Source organism: Aulonocara sp. 'chitande type north' Nkhata Bay, linkage group LG17 (assembly GCF_057382095.1).
Source record: "Aulonocara sp. 'chitande type north' Nkhata Bay isolate Kocher_YH1m ecotype deep benthic linkage group LG17, A_spYH_male_GT1.1, whole genome shotgun sequence".
NCBI classification, from domain to species: Eukaryota; Metazoa; Chordata; class Actinopteri; order Cichliformes; family Cichlidae; genus Aulonocara; species Aulonocara sp. 'chitande type north' Nkhata Bay.
The window spans coordinates 30,377,698-30,399,259 of record NC_141360.1 but is presented as its reverse complement, the minus strand read 5'-3'; the positions used below and the strand labels follow the sequence as shown (position 1 = coordinate 30,399,259).

The window sequence follows — 21,562 nt, the reverse complement described above, 5'->3', positions numbered from 1 at the left end:
TGAGATGGCTAATTGCCCAGACTGTTTTGTAATTATAAAGTTTTTTTATTTTTTATTTCTATTGCAGTGAAAAAATACACTAAAAAGTCCCAAATTAATGACCTCTCTCCCTTCTTCCAATCCTGTCCAGTAGGCTGGAGTCTTTGCTGTACTGATTTTGGCCCCTGAGCCTTATGTTTGACACAGTTGCCCTGAAGCCCTTTTTTATCCTGTTTTTTAATTCTTCTGGGGACCATAAAATTTAAAATGACCATCATATTTTATTAAATACTTCTTGAAACTATCGATAAAGACTGTGTACCAATTATGAAAATGTTTGCTGAATTCACAGATCAAGGTAGATTAAGTTTTTTTCCTTTGGAAGAATTTCCCGAAACAATTTATGCACAAAATACAATTGGCCAATCCTAATGCACACTACAAATTTCAGCAACTGTTAATCCAACACCCACTGTGGTCAAATACACAGGAATAGTCATTCTACATGAACCTTGCAGGAAGGACAGCAAAATTACACCTGTGTCTCATTTAAGATAAAATGTTGCAACACTTGTGAAAAATGATAATATGTGTGTACCCGTGTCACCACTTCTCATGCTGTAGGTGCGAGTCTTCTGTACCTTGAAGGTATCTCTTAGGGGTGTTTGTGTGTGACTCTGCGGTCTTCGAGTGTCAGCAGGTTAACACAACCACCTGAATGTCCTGCAGCACTTTTCCTGTCATTTAACTGTGAAGGTCAAAGCAAACAAGAACCTGGCCTCCTCATCACTCCCCCTCCCCTATGTGTGTTTTTTGAAGTGGCCCCAAAACATGACGTCACTCATTTTTATTCTCAGAATAAATTTATAGATTTATATAGTGAGCTAATGGTCATAATAATATTTAGACAGTCATCATCCTGTACAGAAATCATATTTTATGTCCCAGGATAGTCTGGACTGCAGTATTTTACAAAGCTAAAGATAATCAAATCAGGGTGCTTAGGGCAGGGTGCTAAGCTCATTGACGCCCATTTTAACAAAGTGGTAACATGACAAGAACAGGCTCTTAATGCAAATCATTCAGCCTTCTGATTACTCATCCACTCATTACTACACCCACCCCCACCCTTCCCCCAAATTCCATCTAGAAGTCACTTTGAAGTCCGCCCTTGAGTGGGAACAAAAAACACAGTGCTGGGATATTTACACTTTAGTTAGTCACTTCTCTCACTACAGGATCTGAGCCAGAACTTCTCGTGGGAGCTTAAATCAGTGCTGCTTCCTTTGTTTTGATCCATGCGAACTTTTCTAATCTGATTTCTCCAGGGTTGCATCCTGAACTTCACACCAAAGCTTACGTCAGCACGCACAGATAGTCATCACTGGCTACGTGTGGGGCATGGAGAAGGACCCGCGGATGAAGATTACCTCTTAATTCCCTCCACACATACTGTAGCCTGACATTTATCCCTGATGCATTTTCACACTTTAAGTAGGGCTCAAACACACAGACACGCAAACACACTCGCTCGCACACCAGATTCTTTTAACACCTCCAATTAAAGGGGAGTCTGTGCCCAAAGTCCTGTCAGAGCCAAATCCCAACTCTTGGCCACTTGCCCTTTTCCTTCATGTGACGCCAAGTGGCCAAACTTCATCTCTGGAGTGAGGAAGTCTGTTGTGGTGAGGATAGATGATGGAAAATAAGTCTTACTGGAAACATAATAAGATGCATAATTGTATCTTTAGAGATATTTTTCTTTTCACTTATTCTTGCTATATATACATATATACACTGAACAAAAATATAAACGCAACACTTTTGTTTTTGCTCCCATTCCCCATGGGATGGACGTAGAGACCTAAAATTAATTCCAGATACACAATATAACCATCCCTCCCAAACAGTGGTCACAAATCAGTCCAAATGCGTGGTAGTGGGCACATCTGCTATATTGAGATAATCCATCCCACCTCACAGGTGTGCCACATCAGGATGCTGACATCATGAGTAGTGCACAGGTGTACCTCAGACTGCCCACAACAAAAGGCCACCCTGGCCACATACACACACATATATATATATATATATATATATATATATATATTTATATTGCCTTCATTGGTTTATTTGTCAAGTTTATTCACATCCCCGTCAACAACATCACTGTTGGTGGTTAAGTTCTGATCAATCAAGCTCCTTGGAGAGTTCAAAATATATGACGCCAACGCATTTGCTGTGATAAAGCCAGATAATTACCTGCTCTATTATCACATGGATGCAAGTGGACATCACAATGACACTGGCTGCAGATCAGAGACCTGCCAGCTCAATACAGGGAGTGCAGAATTATTAGGCAAGTTGTATTTTTGAGGAATAATTTTATTATTGAACAACAACCATGTTCTCAAGGAACCCAAAAAACTCATTAATATCAAAGCTGAATGTTTTTGAAAGTAGTTTTTAGTTTGTTTTTAGTTTTAGCTATTTTAGGGGGATATCTGTGTGTGCAGGTGACTATTACTGTGCATAATTATTAGGCAACTTAACAAAAAACAAATATATACCCATTTCAATTATTTATTTTTACCAGGGACACCAATATAACATCTCCACATTCACAAATATACATTTCTGACATTCAAAAACAAATCAGCGACCAATATAGCCACCTTTCTTTGCAAGGACACTCAAAAGCCTGCCATCCATGGATTCTGTCGGTGTTTTGATCTGTTCACCATCAACATTGCGTGCAGCAGCAACCACAGCCTCCCAGACACTGTTCAGAGAGGTGTACTGTTTTCCCTCCTTGTAAATCTCACATTTGATGATGGACCACAGGTTCTCAATGGGGTTCAGATCAGGTGAACAAGGTGGCCATGTCATTAGTTTTTCTTCTTTTATACCCTTTCTTGCCAGCCACGCTGTGGAGTACTTGGACGCGTGTGATGGAGCATTGTCCTGCATGAAAATCATGTTTTTCTTGAAGGATGCAGACTTCTTCCTGTACCACTGCTTGAAGAAGGTGTCTTCCAGAAACTGGCAGTAGGACTGGGAGTTGAGCTTGACTCCATCCTCAACCCGAAAAGGCCCCACAAGCTCATCTTTGATGATACCAGCCCAAACCAGTACTCCACCTCCACCTTGCTGGCGTCTGAGTCGGACTGGAGCTCTCTGCCCTTTACCAATCCAGCCACGGGCCCATCCATCTGGCCCATCAAGACTCACTCTCATTTCATCAGTCCATAAAACCTTAGAAAAATCAGTCTTGAGATATTTCTTGGCCCAGTCTTGACGTTTCAGCTTGTGTGTCTTGTTCAGTGATGGTCGTCTTTCAGCGTTTCTTACCTTGGCCATGTCTCTGAGTATTGCACACCTTGTGCTTTTGGGGACTCCAGTGATGTTGCAGCTCTGAAATATGGCCAAACTGGTGGCAAGTGGCATCTTGGCAGCTGCACGCTTGACTTTTCTCAGTTCATGGGCAGTTATTTTGCGCCTTGGTTTTTCCACACGCTTCTTGCGACCCTGTTGACTATTTTGAATGAAACGCTTGATTGTTCGATGATCACGCTTCAGAAGCTTTGCAATTTTGAGACTGCTGCATCCCTCTGCAAGATATCTCACTATTTTTGACTTTTCTGAGCCTGTCAAGTCCTTCTTTTGACCCATTTTGCCAAAGGAAAAGACATTGCCTAATAATTATGCACACCTGATATAGGGTGTTGATGTCATTAGACCACACCCCTTCTCATTACAGAGATGCACATCACCTAATATGCTTAATTGGTAGTAGGCTTTTGAGCCTATACAGCTTGGAGTAAGACAACATGCATGAAGAGGATGATGTGGACAAAATACTCATTTGCCTAATAATTCTGCACTCCCTGTATTTGTGCTCTCTGAGACAATCAAAAATAAATTATGTTTATTATTTTGTGGACATTTCTATCTTTAAATGTTATTGTAGAAAGATGACTGGTGAACTTCTACTAGGGACATGGTGACTAACCACAGGGTGTGCCTACTGAACAGTCTTAGAGTATAACTGTTTGTGGATTTGGAGGGTAAGCATTGATTTTTAATGGCTTGGTTAAATTTTTGTGTTGCAGTTATGCAGAGAAATCTAACTATCTGAAGACATGTGTAGTAAATCTTGCAGTATTTTTAAATTTAATGTTCAGCCGACCTCATCCATCAACTATATGAGACTTCTTTAATGATGTGCAAAATCAACTGAAATTACCCTTTCTAAAAACTTTCATGAGTAATATCACTAATGAGGCCTTGAGCACAATGAGGCGATAAAATATACAGTAACTGATATATAATGTGCAGCGTAGATTTTAAAGAAGGTGATGACAGAAGTGAGATGAGCTAATACTTGAAACTGTACGTAGCACAGCAGCGATCACGAGTGGATCGATGTTGTGACATCCCACAGGAGTATTCATTAATCATCCTGCAGATATCCTGACCGAGTCTCTACCCCACACATGCGCGCACACACAAACAGTGGACCCAAAGGTGTAATTGCTGACCATCACACTTGACAGTTGGACCACAGAGCGAGCTTTTCAGTCTGACAGCTCCTGAACCCAGGACCTCGGCCAGTGCGTCACCCCACAGCAACAACTGTGGCCGTTTCTCAAAGCTATCAGCCTCTGAATCAGAAGGAGGAGATAAAGGCACCGCAGCCCTTTTCCAGATGATTTTTCTGCCTTAAAAAGACATGGAACTTTTGGTGTGCCATTTTAAGAGTTCTTCAAAGACACCATAATAGTTTCTCCATTAAAACATCTCATATCAGATTAACTTGGAAACATACTGTAAATCAGAGCATTTGAAAAAAATAAAAAAAATAAAAAAAACTGTATTTGGATTTAAGAGATTTCAATCTTGCTCAATAACCCAAGCCATTTGTCCCTGCCAGTCTGCTGCCATAAGACTCCACCTAAAGGATGTGTGGAGGTGTCCCAGTGAGCCCACAGCTGAAGTAAATGCCATGCAATGCGGTCTAAATGCGGATAACAACAATCAACACCTCTTCCTCTGGCACAAACCAAATGACCTGCACAAGCCCACCCACCTCCAGTCTTTGCCATCTGCAAATGTGTTGTCCACTACTGCCACCATGTGGGGATTAGATAAAACAAAAACACAAATACATATCAGTGCAAAGCATCAATCTGGGTGGAGTGCTGGGAATTGGCACCATATATGGGAATAAAGGTTTGTCAGCTTTTGTTGTGCATGCCGGGAATTACAGGAACACTCTGGGGAGTCATAATTACTTTTCCACTTCCGTTAAATTGTGCAAGTCTGCTGTGGTGCTACTGATGAAATTCAACCACAGCTAGCAATTTGTAAGAAACAGCTAGGGTGTACCGTTATTCCGTAAACACAGAGCTTTGCAATGGATAGCCTCATCAAAGCAAGATATTTTTGTCACAATGCAACAATAATTAGATGGCACTGTAGTTGTACTTAATACTTAGCATGAAGGTGCTTCACTGAAAAGTAAAAAAAGGATAACTGCAGGAAAGTAGGGCTTGGACAAATTAATATAATTTCGCTTTTTTCAGCTTGATTTTAATCTTTCAAGAAATATCTTCCTTTTCATATTAAACAGTTATATTTATTGCCTTCTTTTTCAGTGGATTTACAGTAGGGTGAGCGGGTATATTGAATATAAAACATGGTTTGTCAAACTTTACAGTAGCACTAAGGAAATTGTGACTAACAATTAAAAAAAAAGTATATACGTGATTCTCTTCCTTTCTAAAATGATCATTATTTATTTATACCAGAGATAGGAATTGCCCCATGTTCAAAGAAAGTAACCTTTGAAAGTGATCTGGGACTTTTTTTTAAAGAGATCTGGCAAAACTGGACAATTCACAATGTCCATCCATCCATAGTCTTCTGGTTATCCAAGGCCAAGTTGCAGGGGGAGCAGCCTAAGAGGAAAGAAGTCCCGACCTCCCTCTCACTGCTTGTCCATGGAACACCAAGGCATTCCCAGGCCAACCAACAGATATAAGTGCACTTTTCACAATGAGTCTTTAAATATTAACTTTGTTTTTTAAAGAAAGCACTTGAACCTCATATCTTAGCTCAGTCAATCTTGTTCTAAGAAATACTTTGTACTTAATACGTTATATGTACAACACTCAGTTCCTGTAACTGGCTTTAATGCTGGGGATCAGCTGGGGTTCGTTTTTATCTTTTATTTTTTTAAACAAATACATCCCAAAAAGGGTATTCTGTTCAGCTGGACATAGCAGTTTCAGTGGAAGAAACAACTCATCCAAGTGACTCTTCACATAAATATGAGACTTTATTTTCAGGCTTCCAACAAATTACAATCACACCTCACATAAATCCATATACACAAGTGTTTATCGGGAACTAATGACTCAGGAGCAGATGAACAAACCTTGGTAGTTGAGAATTCTCAACTCTTGTGGGGGACCATACCTGGGAGCATATGCCAGAAACACCTTTCTAGCACTATAAAGCAATATTGCAACTAGTTTAGCATTTATTTTTAGTCACATCAGCTGCCAGTATGTGGTGCATGGGATACTTCAGCTAAGCTAAAACCCAAGTTTTGTAACTTCTAGTTCTTGTTTTGGCTTTATGCTTTAAATTCATTTTAGAGTCACGGTTGTATTGAATTGAGGTTGTATCAGAGGCAAGATTTAGCAAAATCCACACTGACGGTAATTGCAATTTTATGAAAATTGTTGACCATGTTGTGCAGACAACTGTCTGTCAATGAATATCTGAAAGCCTCACAAGTCTGATACATTTTTAAGCACTAAAATATTTTTCCAAACTCACAATATGGTTTTTAAACCGCATTCACATATTTAAATTTGCTATAACAACCTTGACATGAATGCATGTTAAAAAAAACAAAAAACCCTTCGGCTGCATTCCAGGGCCCGTATCCCTAAAGAATCTTTGTGCAAAAAGTGGCTCCTAGCGGCCAAATTCTAAGAAAATTCTCAGAGTCATGACGTTTTCTTAGAATTTCCCCTAAAAGTGACACGACAATCCCAGTTAATATAAAAGCTATTCCTCAAGATTCCTAGCGCTTAAAAGGGCTCCTAAGGCGAGATCTGCTAAGAGCAGGGAAGAGGACTTTTAGTGGCTTAGGAGTTCCCCTAAGCAGCTGCACAAAATGGCCAACAGAAGAGGCAGGAGAGATGTCCTGCAAACACTGGATGACAGGGAATTATTGAGATGCTACAGATTGGATCGTGCAGGAATCATGTTTGTGGTGGATCTCCTTAGAGATGCAATTACTTCACCAACTCGACGCCACAACGCTATTACACCGAAGACGAAAGTAATCACAACCCTGAGGTATTTGGCAACCGGGAAAATGCAACAATGCAGCAGTGATGACTTGGGTCTGCAATCACAGACATTGCTAAAAGCTGAGCCATGTTACCCTCGTTAAGACCACACTGGACTTGTAACGTTGTGATTTCTACTTCATTAAGGACAGCCTCTTGAGATAGGCCATCTTGTTTTCAACGGGGTCCATATGGGAGTGAAAGTACAAAATATGCCAGCTAGGATATTTATATGAGCAAATAAGACACGAATCATTATTTGAACAGGGTGTAATGAGTTTAAGTTTTCACATTTTAGATTCTAATGGCTATAACCCCTACAGCTTACTATTCATTTTCCAGATATTTTCTTGAATGTGAAATATTTACAATTACAGTCAGCATAAGATTAGAGTATATAATATGTTTATTGATTTGAGGGTACATCCTTTGCTCATTATCACCAAAAGCTCATTTCCATCAAACTTGTAGGATCAACCAATCACGGCTTTTGAAATGATGACTCATACCTAGCAACGGGGTCAACCACACCTCACTAAGATAGGATTTTCCATCCATTCCTTGCTCAGAGTTCACTGAAAATGTTCTGGAATCACTTCTAAGCTAAAACTCCTGGCAAGGAATTTTTAGGTTAAGTTAGGAGCTCTCTGAGAGGATTCTCAGAATCTTTAGGGATACGGGCCCAGGATCTTTAGCAAAGCTGTTGCTCATAGGGGGCTGTCCAGGTTCATATTATAGTAGCATATTTACCAAGCACGATGAGGTGGCCATTGCTGTGATTTGAAACCATTTAAAGTTGAACAGAATAGTTTTGTAAAGTAGCCAAAAAAAAAAAATAAAAAATAAAAAAAGAGGTTACACAATGTAACAAATAATTTTTATTGAAGATTAAACTCACATTCACCATCACTTTGCAATCAAAGTTTTAATACAACATTAAATTCTATCATTAAAATGACATGCACATGATTATCTCGCCATTACGGCCCTTTCAGTTTGAAGTGTCACCTTGTGTCAGTCACGTGAAGACCGACCTCCTTTGCTTCCTGCTCCTCCCACAGCTGAGCCACGTGTCCTAGCAGGGTCGACCTGGAAAACGCTCAGACAACAGTGACTGTGGAACATCCAATCACCATCGACTATTGCCATCAATGACAATGCACTGCTAACAATACCTGCCCGGGTTTACCTGGATTTTACAATCCGTGAAGAGACCAGAGCCGAGCATAGCGTAGCAGAGCCGGGCCGTTTGGTCGATTCCCTCCAGGCGGCGGCACGCAGGGCTCGGTAGCGCTCCCCAGTGGGCGGGCGGCAAGCGTGCAAAGGCGCGCCGCTGTGAGACAAATAAAGGCCCAACTATGAATCACGCGCACACATACACACTACATGATCAGGGCTACAAAACAGAACGGAACACCACATGACACATGAATCACACTTAAATATTTACAATTAAACTCTTCACACCTTTTAACAATGAGCTGAATTAAAGTCGGGCTGCTGAGGGAGCCGGGCCACGCTCACGAAGTTCGTCCTGGTTACCAAAACATTTCAAAGGCCTCATCAAAGTTCCGCTGCTGAAACGCAAGGTAGCTATCAGAGTCCAAGGCAGTACATGAGCTCGTCGGTGAAGAACATTCGCTAAACTGTTGAGCAGCTACTGCCTGTGAATCCTGAACTGACTTGTTAATGTCAATATTCATGTCTTCATACAGGTTTCCCATCAGGTACTGCGTGGTGTTTTCCGGCGCCATTGCGACAGCTGGATGACGGTGCACACAGGCCGTGGCGGTACTTTCCACAGACATGAAGTCTCCGTTCTTCCCGTCCGTGTGGCCCCGCAGGGTGCAGAGGCCGTCCTGCTGAGCCCGTCTCTGTTCCCGGCGGAGGTATTTTCGAATGGTGGTCTTCGCCGTTGTGGCTGGACTCTGTTTGAGGGCCTCGTTCTCCTCCGCGGCCACTGGGAAAAGCCTCCACGTCAACTTAGAGCCAAACTTCATGTTTTTCCGCAGACAACTCGTTTTTATTCTCTTCGCTTTAGTTGTCATCATTTTTACACACATGTCCGAGGAAAAAAAAATCTCTTGTTGACAAACTGGACAGCTTTTCCTTCTTCTCGCTCCGCATAAAGTTCTTTAAAAGGTAATAATAATTAAATCGAAGGATCGCTTTTCCTCTCCAAAACACCTTCTTAAAAGCGTAAAGCAGAATATATTTAAAAAAAGTCCCAAAAAGACAATCAATATAATGAGAGCACAGAGAACGTCGACCACACTCTGCTCACTTCACACAAAACTTCGCTAACGCAACGCTCACGTTGCATTTTATCACAGAGGATACCCACAATCCATCGCTTTCTAAAGGTAATGGTTGGGCTGAATGTAGGTTCTGCCACCTAACGGTGAGGAAGACACAAAACTTTAAAGTGATTACCATAAGTACAGGAGAAATAAAGTATAACCACGGGATTTTATTTTATTTTCAAATAATTACAGCTTTCTACAACCCAGTATAATATATAGAAACATTGGCAAATCAATAAAATACTTTGCATTTCTTTATAGGAAAATAAGAAATAAGCGCAATTTTTTTTTAAACATGCAAACATATTCACTGTTTGTTAATTTTATCTTTTGCCTTTTATTTTTATTGTCCTTCATTGTGTCATTGTTCTATTATGTGTTTTATCCTATTGTACAGTGTCCTCGGGTGTCCTGAAAGGTGCTTTATAAATAAAATGTATAACAATAATAATAATAATAATAATAAACATACATGAAAATACGTATATAAGATAAAGACAGAGTCTAACAAGCCATCTGCTGTGACCATTTGGGGGTGATGGGAGAAAGAGCCAGAAATTAATAGTAATTAATGATTAAATGTATAGTGGTGTTTAAACACCATCTTGTGAGTAAAAAAGGAAGAAGTAGCTGTCTTCAGGAACAATCCTGCAGGAGTCTGGGAAGTTCAATCAATGACTGATTGTTATCCATTGTAAGTTTTTCTATCCTGTTATTATTTTACTACAATGCAGTGTGTTTAGTATCATTGTCATGCTAATAAACGAAGCCATTGCTAGTTGGATGCTTTTCAGATTGTATTGCCTTGTCAATGGAAATCTGAATTTCTACTTTTACGATTCTCTAAATTTTGATAAGATTCCCAACACCACTTACTGAAACACAACCCCAGACAATCACATAACCTCCACAGTGCTTTACAGATAATTCCTGTATGTTCATCTGCTGTAGATGTTATTTTTTTAGGCCTGCCACTTCTTCTTTTGTCCGCCAATAGTCCAGTTTCCTCATTTTTCTATGACACACTGCATGTCATGCTGGGAATTTTTAGGTAATAGCTCCCGAATCACATTTTTTTGTGTAAGAAATGCTATTTTATTTCTGTCAAATGATATCTTTATCATTTCATTTTCATAGATTTACCTGCAGAAATGTGAACACATGCTTGCTACTCATTACAAAATTAGGAGTCGCTCAAGACCTTTGCTCAACCATTAATGCATATCATGAAATTTACAAACCCATCAGCTAAAAAAAAGAAGAAGATTTATATTTAACAGCTATTTTAACCAAAGCTGAGTCAACCTCCCTTATATAACATCGACCAGAGTTTATTAAATTATATTATTTTCATCTCTTTTTGTTTTCCAGATGAATTCCTTATTTTTGTCTGACAATGATAATCAAACAAAACACTCAAAACAGAAAAGAGCCGATACAGCTCTAACTAGTGCTGTCATTTTAAGTGAAAGCCACTGCAAGAGTTTGTGTTATGATTTGCTTTGCGAATACTGAAGACAAACACATAAATCTATATCATCTATACAATGCTATCTCAGCTGTCAGTTGTAAAGCAGCATCATTCATGTATTCATTCAGATTTATTTTTCTTTTAATCTAATTAGTCCAGAACACAACACAAACAATCCTTCCATCAATAATATATTATAGCAGAACATATCGCCACAATACATTTAAAAAACTGGCATATGGGATACCAATCACAAAAAACTGCATCAGACATTCCATACTTAAGCTGAGAATTACATTAATATTAAAGTGATTCTTTAAACCTCCATTGTTTTCATTCAAACTCTGTTCTGTAGATTCTAATTCCGTTGTTTTCATTCAAATTCCGTTGTTTTCATTCTAATTTTGTTGTTTGTTTTAAACTTCCATTTCATTCAAATTCTGTTGTTTTTATTCAAATTCTATTGTTTTCATTCAAATTCTGTTCTGTTCATTCTAATTCCGTTGTTTTGATTCAAATTTTGTTCTGTTCATTCTAATTCCGTTGTTTTCATTCAAATGCTTTTGTTTTCATTCTAATTCTACTATTTTTATTCAAATTCCATTGTTTGTTCTCAAATCCTGTTGTTTTCATTCAAATTCTGGGGCCCGTTCTTCGTACCTCGCTTACTACATCCAAGATCAAATGACACATCCAAGACCAAATCATCGCGCTACCCGTGAGCTCGCTAATCCAGTTCTCCGAACACACCTGCTGTTGACGATTAGTACAGCTGGATGAAGTAATGTGAGATCACTGGGTGTCGTAAAAGGGGCTACGCATCGATAGTAGAAACATTGATCGGCAACCCTCTGATTGGTCGGCGAAAATGGCGAAGGAGCGCGCTCGGCTCGGTATTTTTCGGCAGCAGAGCAAGAACTCTTGAGTGAGGGATTTCAGGAGTTTCAGAGTTTAATCAGAACGCAAGGGAACACTGCAAAGGCTGCAAAAGCAAGGAGAGAGGGCTGGCAGAAAGTTGCTGACAAATTAAACTCGTAAGTGATTTAATAATAACAGTAATAATGGAGTGGATTGATATAGCGCTTTTCAAGGCACCCAAAGCGCTTTACAATGCCACTATTCAGTCACTCTCACATTCACACACTGGTGGAGGCAGCTACGGCTGTAGCCACAGCTGCCCTGGGGCAGACTGACAGAAGCCAGGCTGCCATATCGCGCCATCGGCCCCTCTGGCCAACACCAGTAGGCGGTAGGGTAGATTTATCATATCACACCATATTATCCAATATTATATTACATTATATTATATTATGTTATATTATATCCCCTTTCACATTAGAGCCACAACAGGACCCACTAGAACATGGGAACAAGTAAAAGTGAAATATAAGAATATTCTAAAGAATGGTAATATTTATCACTTATATTGCTTTTCGTCTCTTGGAAAGAGACCCTGGAATAATCTGTTTGTTTGTTCATAACAGCAACCAAGAAAAGGGCAGAGCAAAAAAAAAGACAGGTGGTGGTCTTGCACCTCCTCGTCAACAAGTTGGTTAAGTAAATAATATCCTCACGGGAAAATCGATATCTCTCAATGAGCACACTGTCGCGCTGAGCTAAAGGATCCTGTCTGTCCCGCAATATACGCTGACTTCTGAGGACTCTCCTTATCAATCTTGCACCTTCCGCAATGGGTTGCTCGCGTATACGGACAGGACATGGCTGCGACAGGCTTCCCAAATCCACCTTCGCTTTTATAGCCGTGGTCTCTCATCTTGATTACACGAAGTAATTTGCAATTACTACTCTGAAATATGAATTACATCTGTAATAATCACATACATGTGATAGAATGTTAATAGTACATTTCCCTTTTTTAGGAAATGACCTGTATGTATCTGTGTGAAATCAATAAATGGATCAAGTGCTGCATTATCTTTAGTTACATTGATGTTATTTATTTATGGTGAAACAGTGGTGGAATATCGCTGTTGCTTTCGTATACATGAAGCGGACATACCTGCGTGGCCGCGATCTAATCCTGTTTACATAAAGTAAACCTGCTCCCGAGCAGGTTTACGCTTACGGCTCTGTTGCTATGGCAGCAAGTCCCGGATGAGCTTCGGGGAACCGAACGATCTAAGATCACGCGAAATCGTCAACAATCAAATCCAGCTAACCTACTTAGCGAGGTACGAAGAACGGACCCCTGTTCTGTACATTCTAATTCCGTTGTTTTCATTCTAATTCTGTTGTTTTCATGTTAATTCCATTGTTTTCATTCAAATTCTGTTGTTTGTTTTAAACTTCCATTGTTTTCATTCAAATTCCGTTGTTTTCATTCAGATTCTGTTCTGTTCATTCTAATTCCGTTGTTTTCATTCAAATTCCGTTGTTTTCATTCCAATTCCATTGTTTGTTCTCAAATTCTGTTGTTTTCATTCAAATTCCGTCGTTTTCATGTTAATTCTGTTGTTTTCATTCAAATTCCATTGTTTTCATTCAAATTCTTTTCTGTTCATTCAAATTCCATTGTTTTGATTCAAATTCTATTCATTTCATTCTAATTCCGTTCTTTTCATTGAAATTCCGTTGTTTTCATTCAAATTCTGTTCATTCAAATTCTGTTGTTTTCATTCAAATTCTGTTCTGTTCATTCTAATTCCGTTGTTTTCATTCAAATTCCATTGTTTTCATTCAAATTCTGTTCATTAAAATTCCGTCGTTTTTATGTTAATTCCGTTCTGTTCATTCTAATTCCGTTGTTTTCATTCAAATTCCATTGTTTTCATTCAAATTCTGTTCATTCAAATTCCGTTGTTTTCATTCAAATTCCGTTGTTTTCATTCAAATGCTTTTGTTTTCATTCTAATTCTACTCTTTTTATTCAAATTCCATTGTTTATTCTCAAATTCTGTTGTTTTCATTCAAATTCTGTTCTGTTCATTCAAATTCTGTTCTGTTCATTCAAATTCTGTTGTTTTGATTCAAATTCTGTTCTGTTCATTCTAATTCCATTGTTTTCATTCAAATTTCATTGTTTTCATTCAAATTCTGTTCTGTTCATTCAAATTCCATTGTTTTGATTTAAATTCTGTTCTGTTCATTCTAATTCCGTTGTTTTCATTCAAATTTCATTGTTTTCATTCAAATTCTGTTCTGTTCATTCAAATTCCATTGTTTTCATTCAAATTCCATTGTTTTCATTCAAATTCCATTGTTTTCATTCAAATTCTGTTCATTCAAATTCCGTTGTTTTCATTCAAATTCTGTTCTGTTCATTCTAATTCCGTTGTTTTCATTCAAATTCTGTTCTGTTCATTCTAATTCCGTTGTTTTCATTCAAATTCTGTTCTGTTCATTCTAATTCCGTCGTTTTCATTCAAATTCCGTTGTTTTCATTCAAATGCTTTTGTTTTCATTCTAATTCTACTCTTTTTATTCAAATTCCATTGTTTATTCTCAAATTCTGTTGTTTTCATTAAAATTCCGTCGTTTTTATGTTAATTCCGTTGTTTTCATTCTAATTCTGTTGTTTGTTTTAAACTTCCATTGTTTTCATTCAAATTCCGTTGTTTTGATTCAAATTCTGTTCTGTTCATTCAAATTCCGTTGTTTTCATTCCAACTCTCTGTTAATTCTAATTCCATTGTTTTCATTCAATTTCCGTTGTTTTCATTCTAATTCCATTGTTTTCATTCAAATTCCATTGTTTTCATTCAAATTCCATTGTTTTCATTCAAATTCCATTGTTTTCATTCAAATTCTGTTCTGTTCATTCAAATTCCATTGTTTTGATTTAAATTCTGTTCTGTTCATTCAAATTCCGTTGTTTTCATTCAAGTTCCATTGTTTTCATTCAAATTCTGTTCATTCAAATTCCGTTGTTTTCATTCAAATTCCGTTGTTTTCATTCCAACTCTCTGTTAATTCTAATTCCATTGTTTTCATTCAATTTCCGTTGTTTTCATTCTAATTCTGTTGTTTGTTTTAAACTTCCATTGTTTTCATTCTAATTCCATTGTTTTCATTCAAATTCCATTGTTTTCATTCAAATTCCATTGTTTTGATTTAAATTCTGTTCTGTTCATTCAAATTCCATTGTTTTGATTTAAATTCTGTTCTGTTCATTCAAATTCCGTTGTTTTCATTCAAGTTCCATTGTTTTCATTCAAATTCTGTTCATTCAAATTCCGTTGTTTTCATTCAAATTCCGTTGGTTTCATTCAAATTCCGTTGTTTTCATTCAAATGCTTTTGTTTTCATTCTAATTCTACTCTTTTTATTCAAATTCCATTGTTTATTCTCAAATTCTGTTGTTTTCATTAAAATTCCGTCGTTTTTATGTTAATTCCGTTGTTTTCATTCTAATTCTGTTGTTTGTTTTAAACTTCCATTGTTTTCATTCAAATTCCATTGTTTTCATTCAAATTCTGTTCTGTTCATTCTAATTCCGTTGTTTTCATTCAATTTCCGTTGTTTTCATTCTAATTCTGTTGTTTGTTTTAAACTTCCATTGTTTTCATTCATGACCGAAAGAACGAGATCGTGGATACAAGCGGCAGAAATGAGCTTCCTCCGAAGGGTGGCTGGCCTCTCCCTTAGAGATAGGGTGAGAAGTTCGGCCATCCGGGAGGGGCTCAGAGTAGAGCAGCTGCTGCTCCACATCGAAAGGAGCCAGCTGAGGTGGTTCGGGCATCTGACAAGGATGCCCCCTGGGCGCCTCCTGGGTGAGGTGTTCCAGGCATGTCCCACCGGGAGGAGGCCCCGGGGCAGACCCAGGACACGCTGGAGAGATTATATCTCTCGGCTGGCCTGGGAACGCCTTGGTATTCCCCCGGACAAGCTGGAGGAGGTGGCTGGGGAGAGGGAGGTCTGGGCCTCTTTGCTTAGGCTGCTGCCCCCGCGACCCGACCCCGGACAAAGCGGATGACGATGGATGGATGGATGGATGTTTTCATTCAAATTCCATTGTTTGTTCTCAAATTCCGTCATTTTCATGTTAATTCCATTGTTTTCATTCAAATTCTCTTGTTTTCATTCAAAATCCATTGTTTTCATTCAAATTTCGTTGTTTTGATTCAAATTATTTTCTGTTCATTCAAATTTCATTGTTTTGATTCAAATTCTGTTGTGTTCATTCAAATTCTGTTGTTTTTATTCAAATTCCATTGTTTTCATTCAAATTCTGTTCTGTTCATTCTAATTTCATTGTTTTGATTCAAATTCTGTTCTGTTCATTCAAATTCCGTTGTTTTCATTCAAACTCTCTTCTGTTCATTCTAATTCCATTGTTTTCATTCAATTTCCGTTGTTTTCATTCTAATTCTGTTGTTTGTTTTAAACTTCCATTGTTTTCATTCAAATTCCATTGTTTTCATTCAAATTCTGTTCTGTTCATTCTAATTCCGTTGTTTTCATTCAAATGCTTTTGTTTTCATTCTAATTCTACTCTTTTTATTCAAATTCCATTGTTTATTCTCAAATTCTGTTGTTTTCATTAAAATTCCGTCGTTTTTATGTTAATTCCGTTGTTTTCATTCTAATTCTGTTGTTTGTTTTAAACTTCCATTGTTTTCATTCAAATTCCATTGTTTTCATTCAAATTCTGTTCTGTTCATTCTAATTCCATTGTTTTCATTCAAATTCCGTTGTTTTCATTCAAATTCCGTTGTTTTCATTCAAATTCTGTTCTGTTCATTCAAATTCTGTTCTGTTCATTCAAATTCCGTTGTTTTGATTCAAATTCTGTTCTGGGGCCTGTTCTTCGTACCTCGCTAAGTGAGTTAGCTGGATTAGATTGTTGACGATTTCGCGTGATCCTGGATCGTTCGGTTCCCCGAAGCCCATCCGGGACTTGCTGTCATAGCAACAGAGCCGTAAGCGTAAACCTGCTGGGGAGCAGGTTTACTTTATGTAAACAGGATTAGATCGCGGCCACGCAGGCATGTCCGCGTCATCATACGAAAGCAACAGCGACATTCCGCCACTGTTCCACCATGAATAAATAACATCACTGTAACTAAAGATAATGCAGCACTTGATCCTTTTATTGATGTCACACAGATACATACAGGTCAGTCCCTAAAAAAAGGGAAATGTACTATTAACATTCTATTACATGTATGTGATTATTACAGATGTAATTCATATTTCAGAGTAGTAATTGTAAATTACTTCGTGTAATCAAGATGAGAGACCACGGCTATAAAAGCGAAGGTGGATTTGGGAAGCCTGTCGCAGCCATGTCCTGTCCGTATACGCGACCAACCCATTGCGGAAGGTGCAAGATTGATAAGGAGAGTCCTCAGAATACAGCGTATGTTGCGGGATAGACAGGATCCTTTAGCTCAGCGCGACAGTGTGCTCATTGAGAGATATCGATATTCCCGTGAGGGTATTATTTACTTAACCAACTTGTTGACGAGGGGGTGCAGGACCACCACCTGTCTTTTTTTGCTCTGCCCTTTTCTTGGTTGCTGTGATGAACAAACTAACAGAGTATTACAGGCCAGTATTACCTTGCCAAGAGACGAAAAGCAACCTAAGAGATAAATATTACCATTCTGTAGAATACTCCTGTATTCCACTTTTACTTGTTCCCATGTTCTTGTGGGTCCTGTTGTGGCTCTAATGTGAAAGGGGATATAATATAACGTATTATAATGTAATGTAATGCCATATAATATTGGATAATATCGTGTCATATGATAGATCTACCCTACCGCCTACTGGTGTTGGCCAGAGGGGGCCGATGGCGCGATATGGCAGCCTGGCTACAACCGTAGCTGCCTCCACCAGTGTGTGAATGTGAGAGTGAATGAATAGTGGTATCGTAAAGCGCTTTGGGTGCTTTGGAAAGCGCTATATAAACCCAATCCATTATTATTATTATTATTATTATTAAATTACCTACGAGTCTGATTTGTCAGCAACTTTCTGCCAGCCCTCTCTCCTTGCTTTTGCAGCCTTTGCAGTGTTCTCTTGCGTTTTAATTAAACTCTGAAACTCCTGACATCCCTCACTCATGAGTTCTTGCTCTGCTGCCGGAAAATACCGAGCACGGCCCTTCGACATTTTCGCCGACCAATCAGAGGGTTGCCGATCACTGTTTCTGCTATCGATGCGTATCCCCTTTTACGACACCCAGTGATCTCACATTACTTCATCCAGCTGTACTAATCGTCAACAGCAGGTGTGTTCGGGGAACCGGATTAGCGAGTTCACGGTTAGCGCGATAGTTTGGTCTTGGATGTTTCATTTGATCTTGGATGTAGTGAGCGACGTACGAAGCACAGGGCCCTGTTCATTCAAATTCCATTGTTTTCATTCAAATTCTGCTCTGTTCATTCAAATTCTGTTCTGTTCATTCAAATTTTGTTCTGTTCATTCAAACTCTGTTCTGTACATTCTAATTCCATTGTTTTCATTCAATTTCCGTTGTTTTCATTCAAATTCCATTGTTTTGATTCAAATTCTGTTCTGTTCATTCAAATTCCATTGTTTTCATTCTAATTCCGTTGTTTTCATTCAAATTCTGTTCTGTTCATTCAAATTCTGTTCTGTTCATTCAAATTCCGTTGTTTTGATTCAAATTCTGTTCTGTTCATTCTAATTCCATTGTTTTCATTCAAATTCTGTTGTGTTCATTCAAATTCCATTGTTTTGATTCAAATTCTGTTCTGTTCATTCTAATTCCATTGTTTTCATTCAATTTCTGTTGTTTTCATTCTAATTCTGTTGTTTGTTTTAAACTTCCATTGTTTTCATTCAAATTCCATTGTTTGTTCTCAAATTCCGTCATTTTCATGTTAATTCCATTGTTTTCATTCAAATTCTGTTGTTTTCATTCAAAATCCATTGTTTTCATTCAAATTTCATTGTTTTGATTCAAATTCTGTTGTGTTCATTCAAATTCTGTTGTTTGTTTTAAACTTCCATTTCATTCAAATTCCGTTGTTTTCATTCAAATTCTGTTCTTTTCATTGAAATTCCATTGTTTTGATTCAAATTCTGTTCTGTTCATTCAAATTCCGTTGTTTTCATTCAAACTCTCTTCTGTTCATTCTAATTCCATTGTTTTCATTCAATTTCCGTTGTTTTCATTCTAATTCTGTTGTTTGTTTTAAACTTCCATTGTTTTCATTCAAATTCCATTGTTTTTTCATTCAAATTCTGTTCTGCTCATTCAAATTCCATTGTTTTGATTCAAATTCTGTTCTGTTCATTCAAATTCCATTGTTTTCATTCAAATTCTGCTCTGTTCATTCAAATTCTGTTCTGTTCATTCAAATTCCGTTGTTTTGATTCAAATTCTGTTCTGTTGATTCAAATTCCGTTGTTTTCATTCAAACTCTGTTCTGTACATTCTAATTCCATTGTTTTCATTCAAATTCTGTTGTGTTCATTCAAATTCCATTGTTTTGATTCAAATTCTGTTCTGTTCATTCTAATTCCGTTGTTTTCATTCAATTTCTGTTGTTTTCATTCTAATTCTGTTGTTTGTTTTAAACTTCCATTGTTTTCATTCAAATTCCATTGTTTGTTCTCAAATTCCGTCATTTTCATGTTAATTCCATTGTTTTCATTCAAATTCTGTTGTTTTCATTCAAAATCCATTGTTTTCATTCAAATTTCATTGTTTTGATTCAAATTCTGTTGTGTTCATTCAAATTCTGTTGTTTGTGTTAAACTTCCATTTCATTCAAATTCCATTGTTTTGATTCAAATTCTGTTCTGTTCATTCTAATTCCATTGTTTTCATTCAATTTCCGTTGTTTTCATTCTAATTCTGTTTGTTTTAAACTTCCATTGTTTTCATTCAAATTCCATTGTTTTTTCATTCAAATTCTGTTCTGCTCATTCAAATTCCATTGTTTTGATTTAAATTCTGTTCTGTTCATTCTAATTCCGTTGTTTTAATTCAAATTCCATTGTTTTCATTCAAATTCTGTTCATTCAAATTCCGTTGTTTTCATTCAAATTCCGTTGTTTTTATTCAAATGCTTTTGTTTTCATTCTAATTCTACTCTTTTCATTCAAATTCCATTGTTTATTCTCAAATTCTGTTGTTTTCATTAAAATTCCGTCGTTTTTATGTTAATTCAGTTGTTTTCATTCTAATTCTGTTGTTTGTTTTAAACTTCCATTGTTTTCATTCAAATTCCATTGTTTTGATTCAAATTCTGTTCTGTTCATTCAAATTCCATTGTTTTCATTCAAATTCCGTTGTTTTCGTTCAAATTCCGTTGTTTTCATTCAAATTCTGTTCTGTTCATTCAAATTCTGTTCTGTTCATTCAAATTCCGTTGTTTTGATTCAAATTCTGTTCTGTTCATTCAAATTCCATTGTTTTCATTCAAATTCTGCTCTGTTCATTCAAATTCTGTTCTGTTCATTCAAATTCCGTTGTTTTGATTCAAATTCTGTTCTGTTGATTCAAATTCCGTTGTTTTCATTCAAACTCTGTTCTGTACATTCTAATTCCGTTGTTTTCATTCAATTTCTGTTGTTTTCATTCAAATTCTGTTGTGTTCATTCAAATTCTGTTGTTTGTTTTAAACTTCCATTGTTTTCATTCAAATTCCATTGTTTGTTCTCAAATTCCGTCATTTTCATGTTAATTCCATTGTTTTCATTCAAATTCTGTTGTTTTCATTCAAAATCCATTGTTTTCATTCAAATTCTGTTCTTTTCATTGAAATTCCATTGTTTTCATTCAAATTTCGTTGTTTTGATTCAAATTCTGTTGTGTTCATTCAAATTCTGTTGTTTGTTTTAAACTTCCATTTCATTCAAATTCTGTTGTTTTTATTCAAATTCCATTGTTTTCATTCAAATTCTGTTCTTTTCATTGAAATTCCATTGTTTTGATTCAAATTCTGTTCTGTTCATTCTAATTTTATTGTTTTCATTCAACTGCTTTTGTTTTCATTCTAATTCTACTCTTTTTATTCAAATTCCATTGTTTGTTCTCAAATTCTGTTGTTTTCATTCAAACTCTGTTCTGTACATTCTAATTCCGTTGTTTTCATTCAAATTCTGTTGTTTGTTTTAAACTTCCATTGTTTTCATTCTAATTCCATTGTTTGTTCTCAAATTCCATTGTTTTCATTCAAACTCTGTTCTGTACATTCTAATTCCGTTGTTTTCATTCAAATTCTGTTGTTTGTTTTAAACTTCCATTGTTTTCATTCTAATTCCATTGTTTGTTCTCAAATTCCATTGTTTTCATTCAAATTCTGTTCGGGGGTCCGTTCTTCGTACCTCGCTAAGTAAGTTAGCTGGATTTGATTGTCGACGATTTCGCGTGATCTTGGATCGTTCGGTTCTCCGAAGCTCATCCGGGACTTGCTGTCATAGCAACAGAGCCGTAAGCGTAAACCTGCTCGGGAGCAGGTTTACTTTATGTAAACAGGATTAGATCGCGGCCACGCAGGTAT

General features: G+C 37.3%; 1 protein-coding gene across 1 annotated transcript; it reads right to left on the bottom strand.

Moving 5' to 3' along the window:
* Positions 1–8,206: 8,206 nt before the first annotated feature.
* On the bottom strand, positions 8,207–9,663 carry LOC147310343 (uncharacterized). The gene is made up of 2 exons (XM_086269622.1): positions 8,814–9,663; positions 8,207–8,679 (listed from the first exon to the last, which is right to left on the bottom strand). Exon 1 carries the CDS (start codon positions 9,407–9,409, stop codon positions 8,885–8,887), a length of 525 nt encoding a protein of 174 aa, XP_086125748.1. The 5' UTR covers positions 9,410–9,663; the 3' UTR covers positions 8,207–8,679; positions 8,814–8,884.
* Between the last annotated feature and the right edge of the window lie 11,899 nt (positions 9,664–21,562).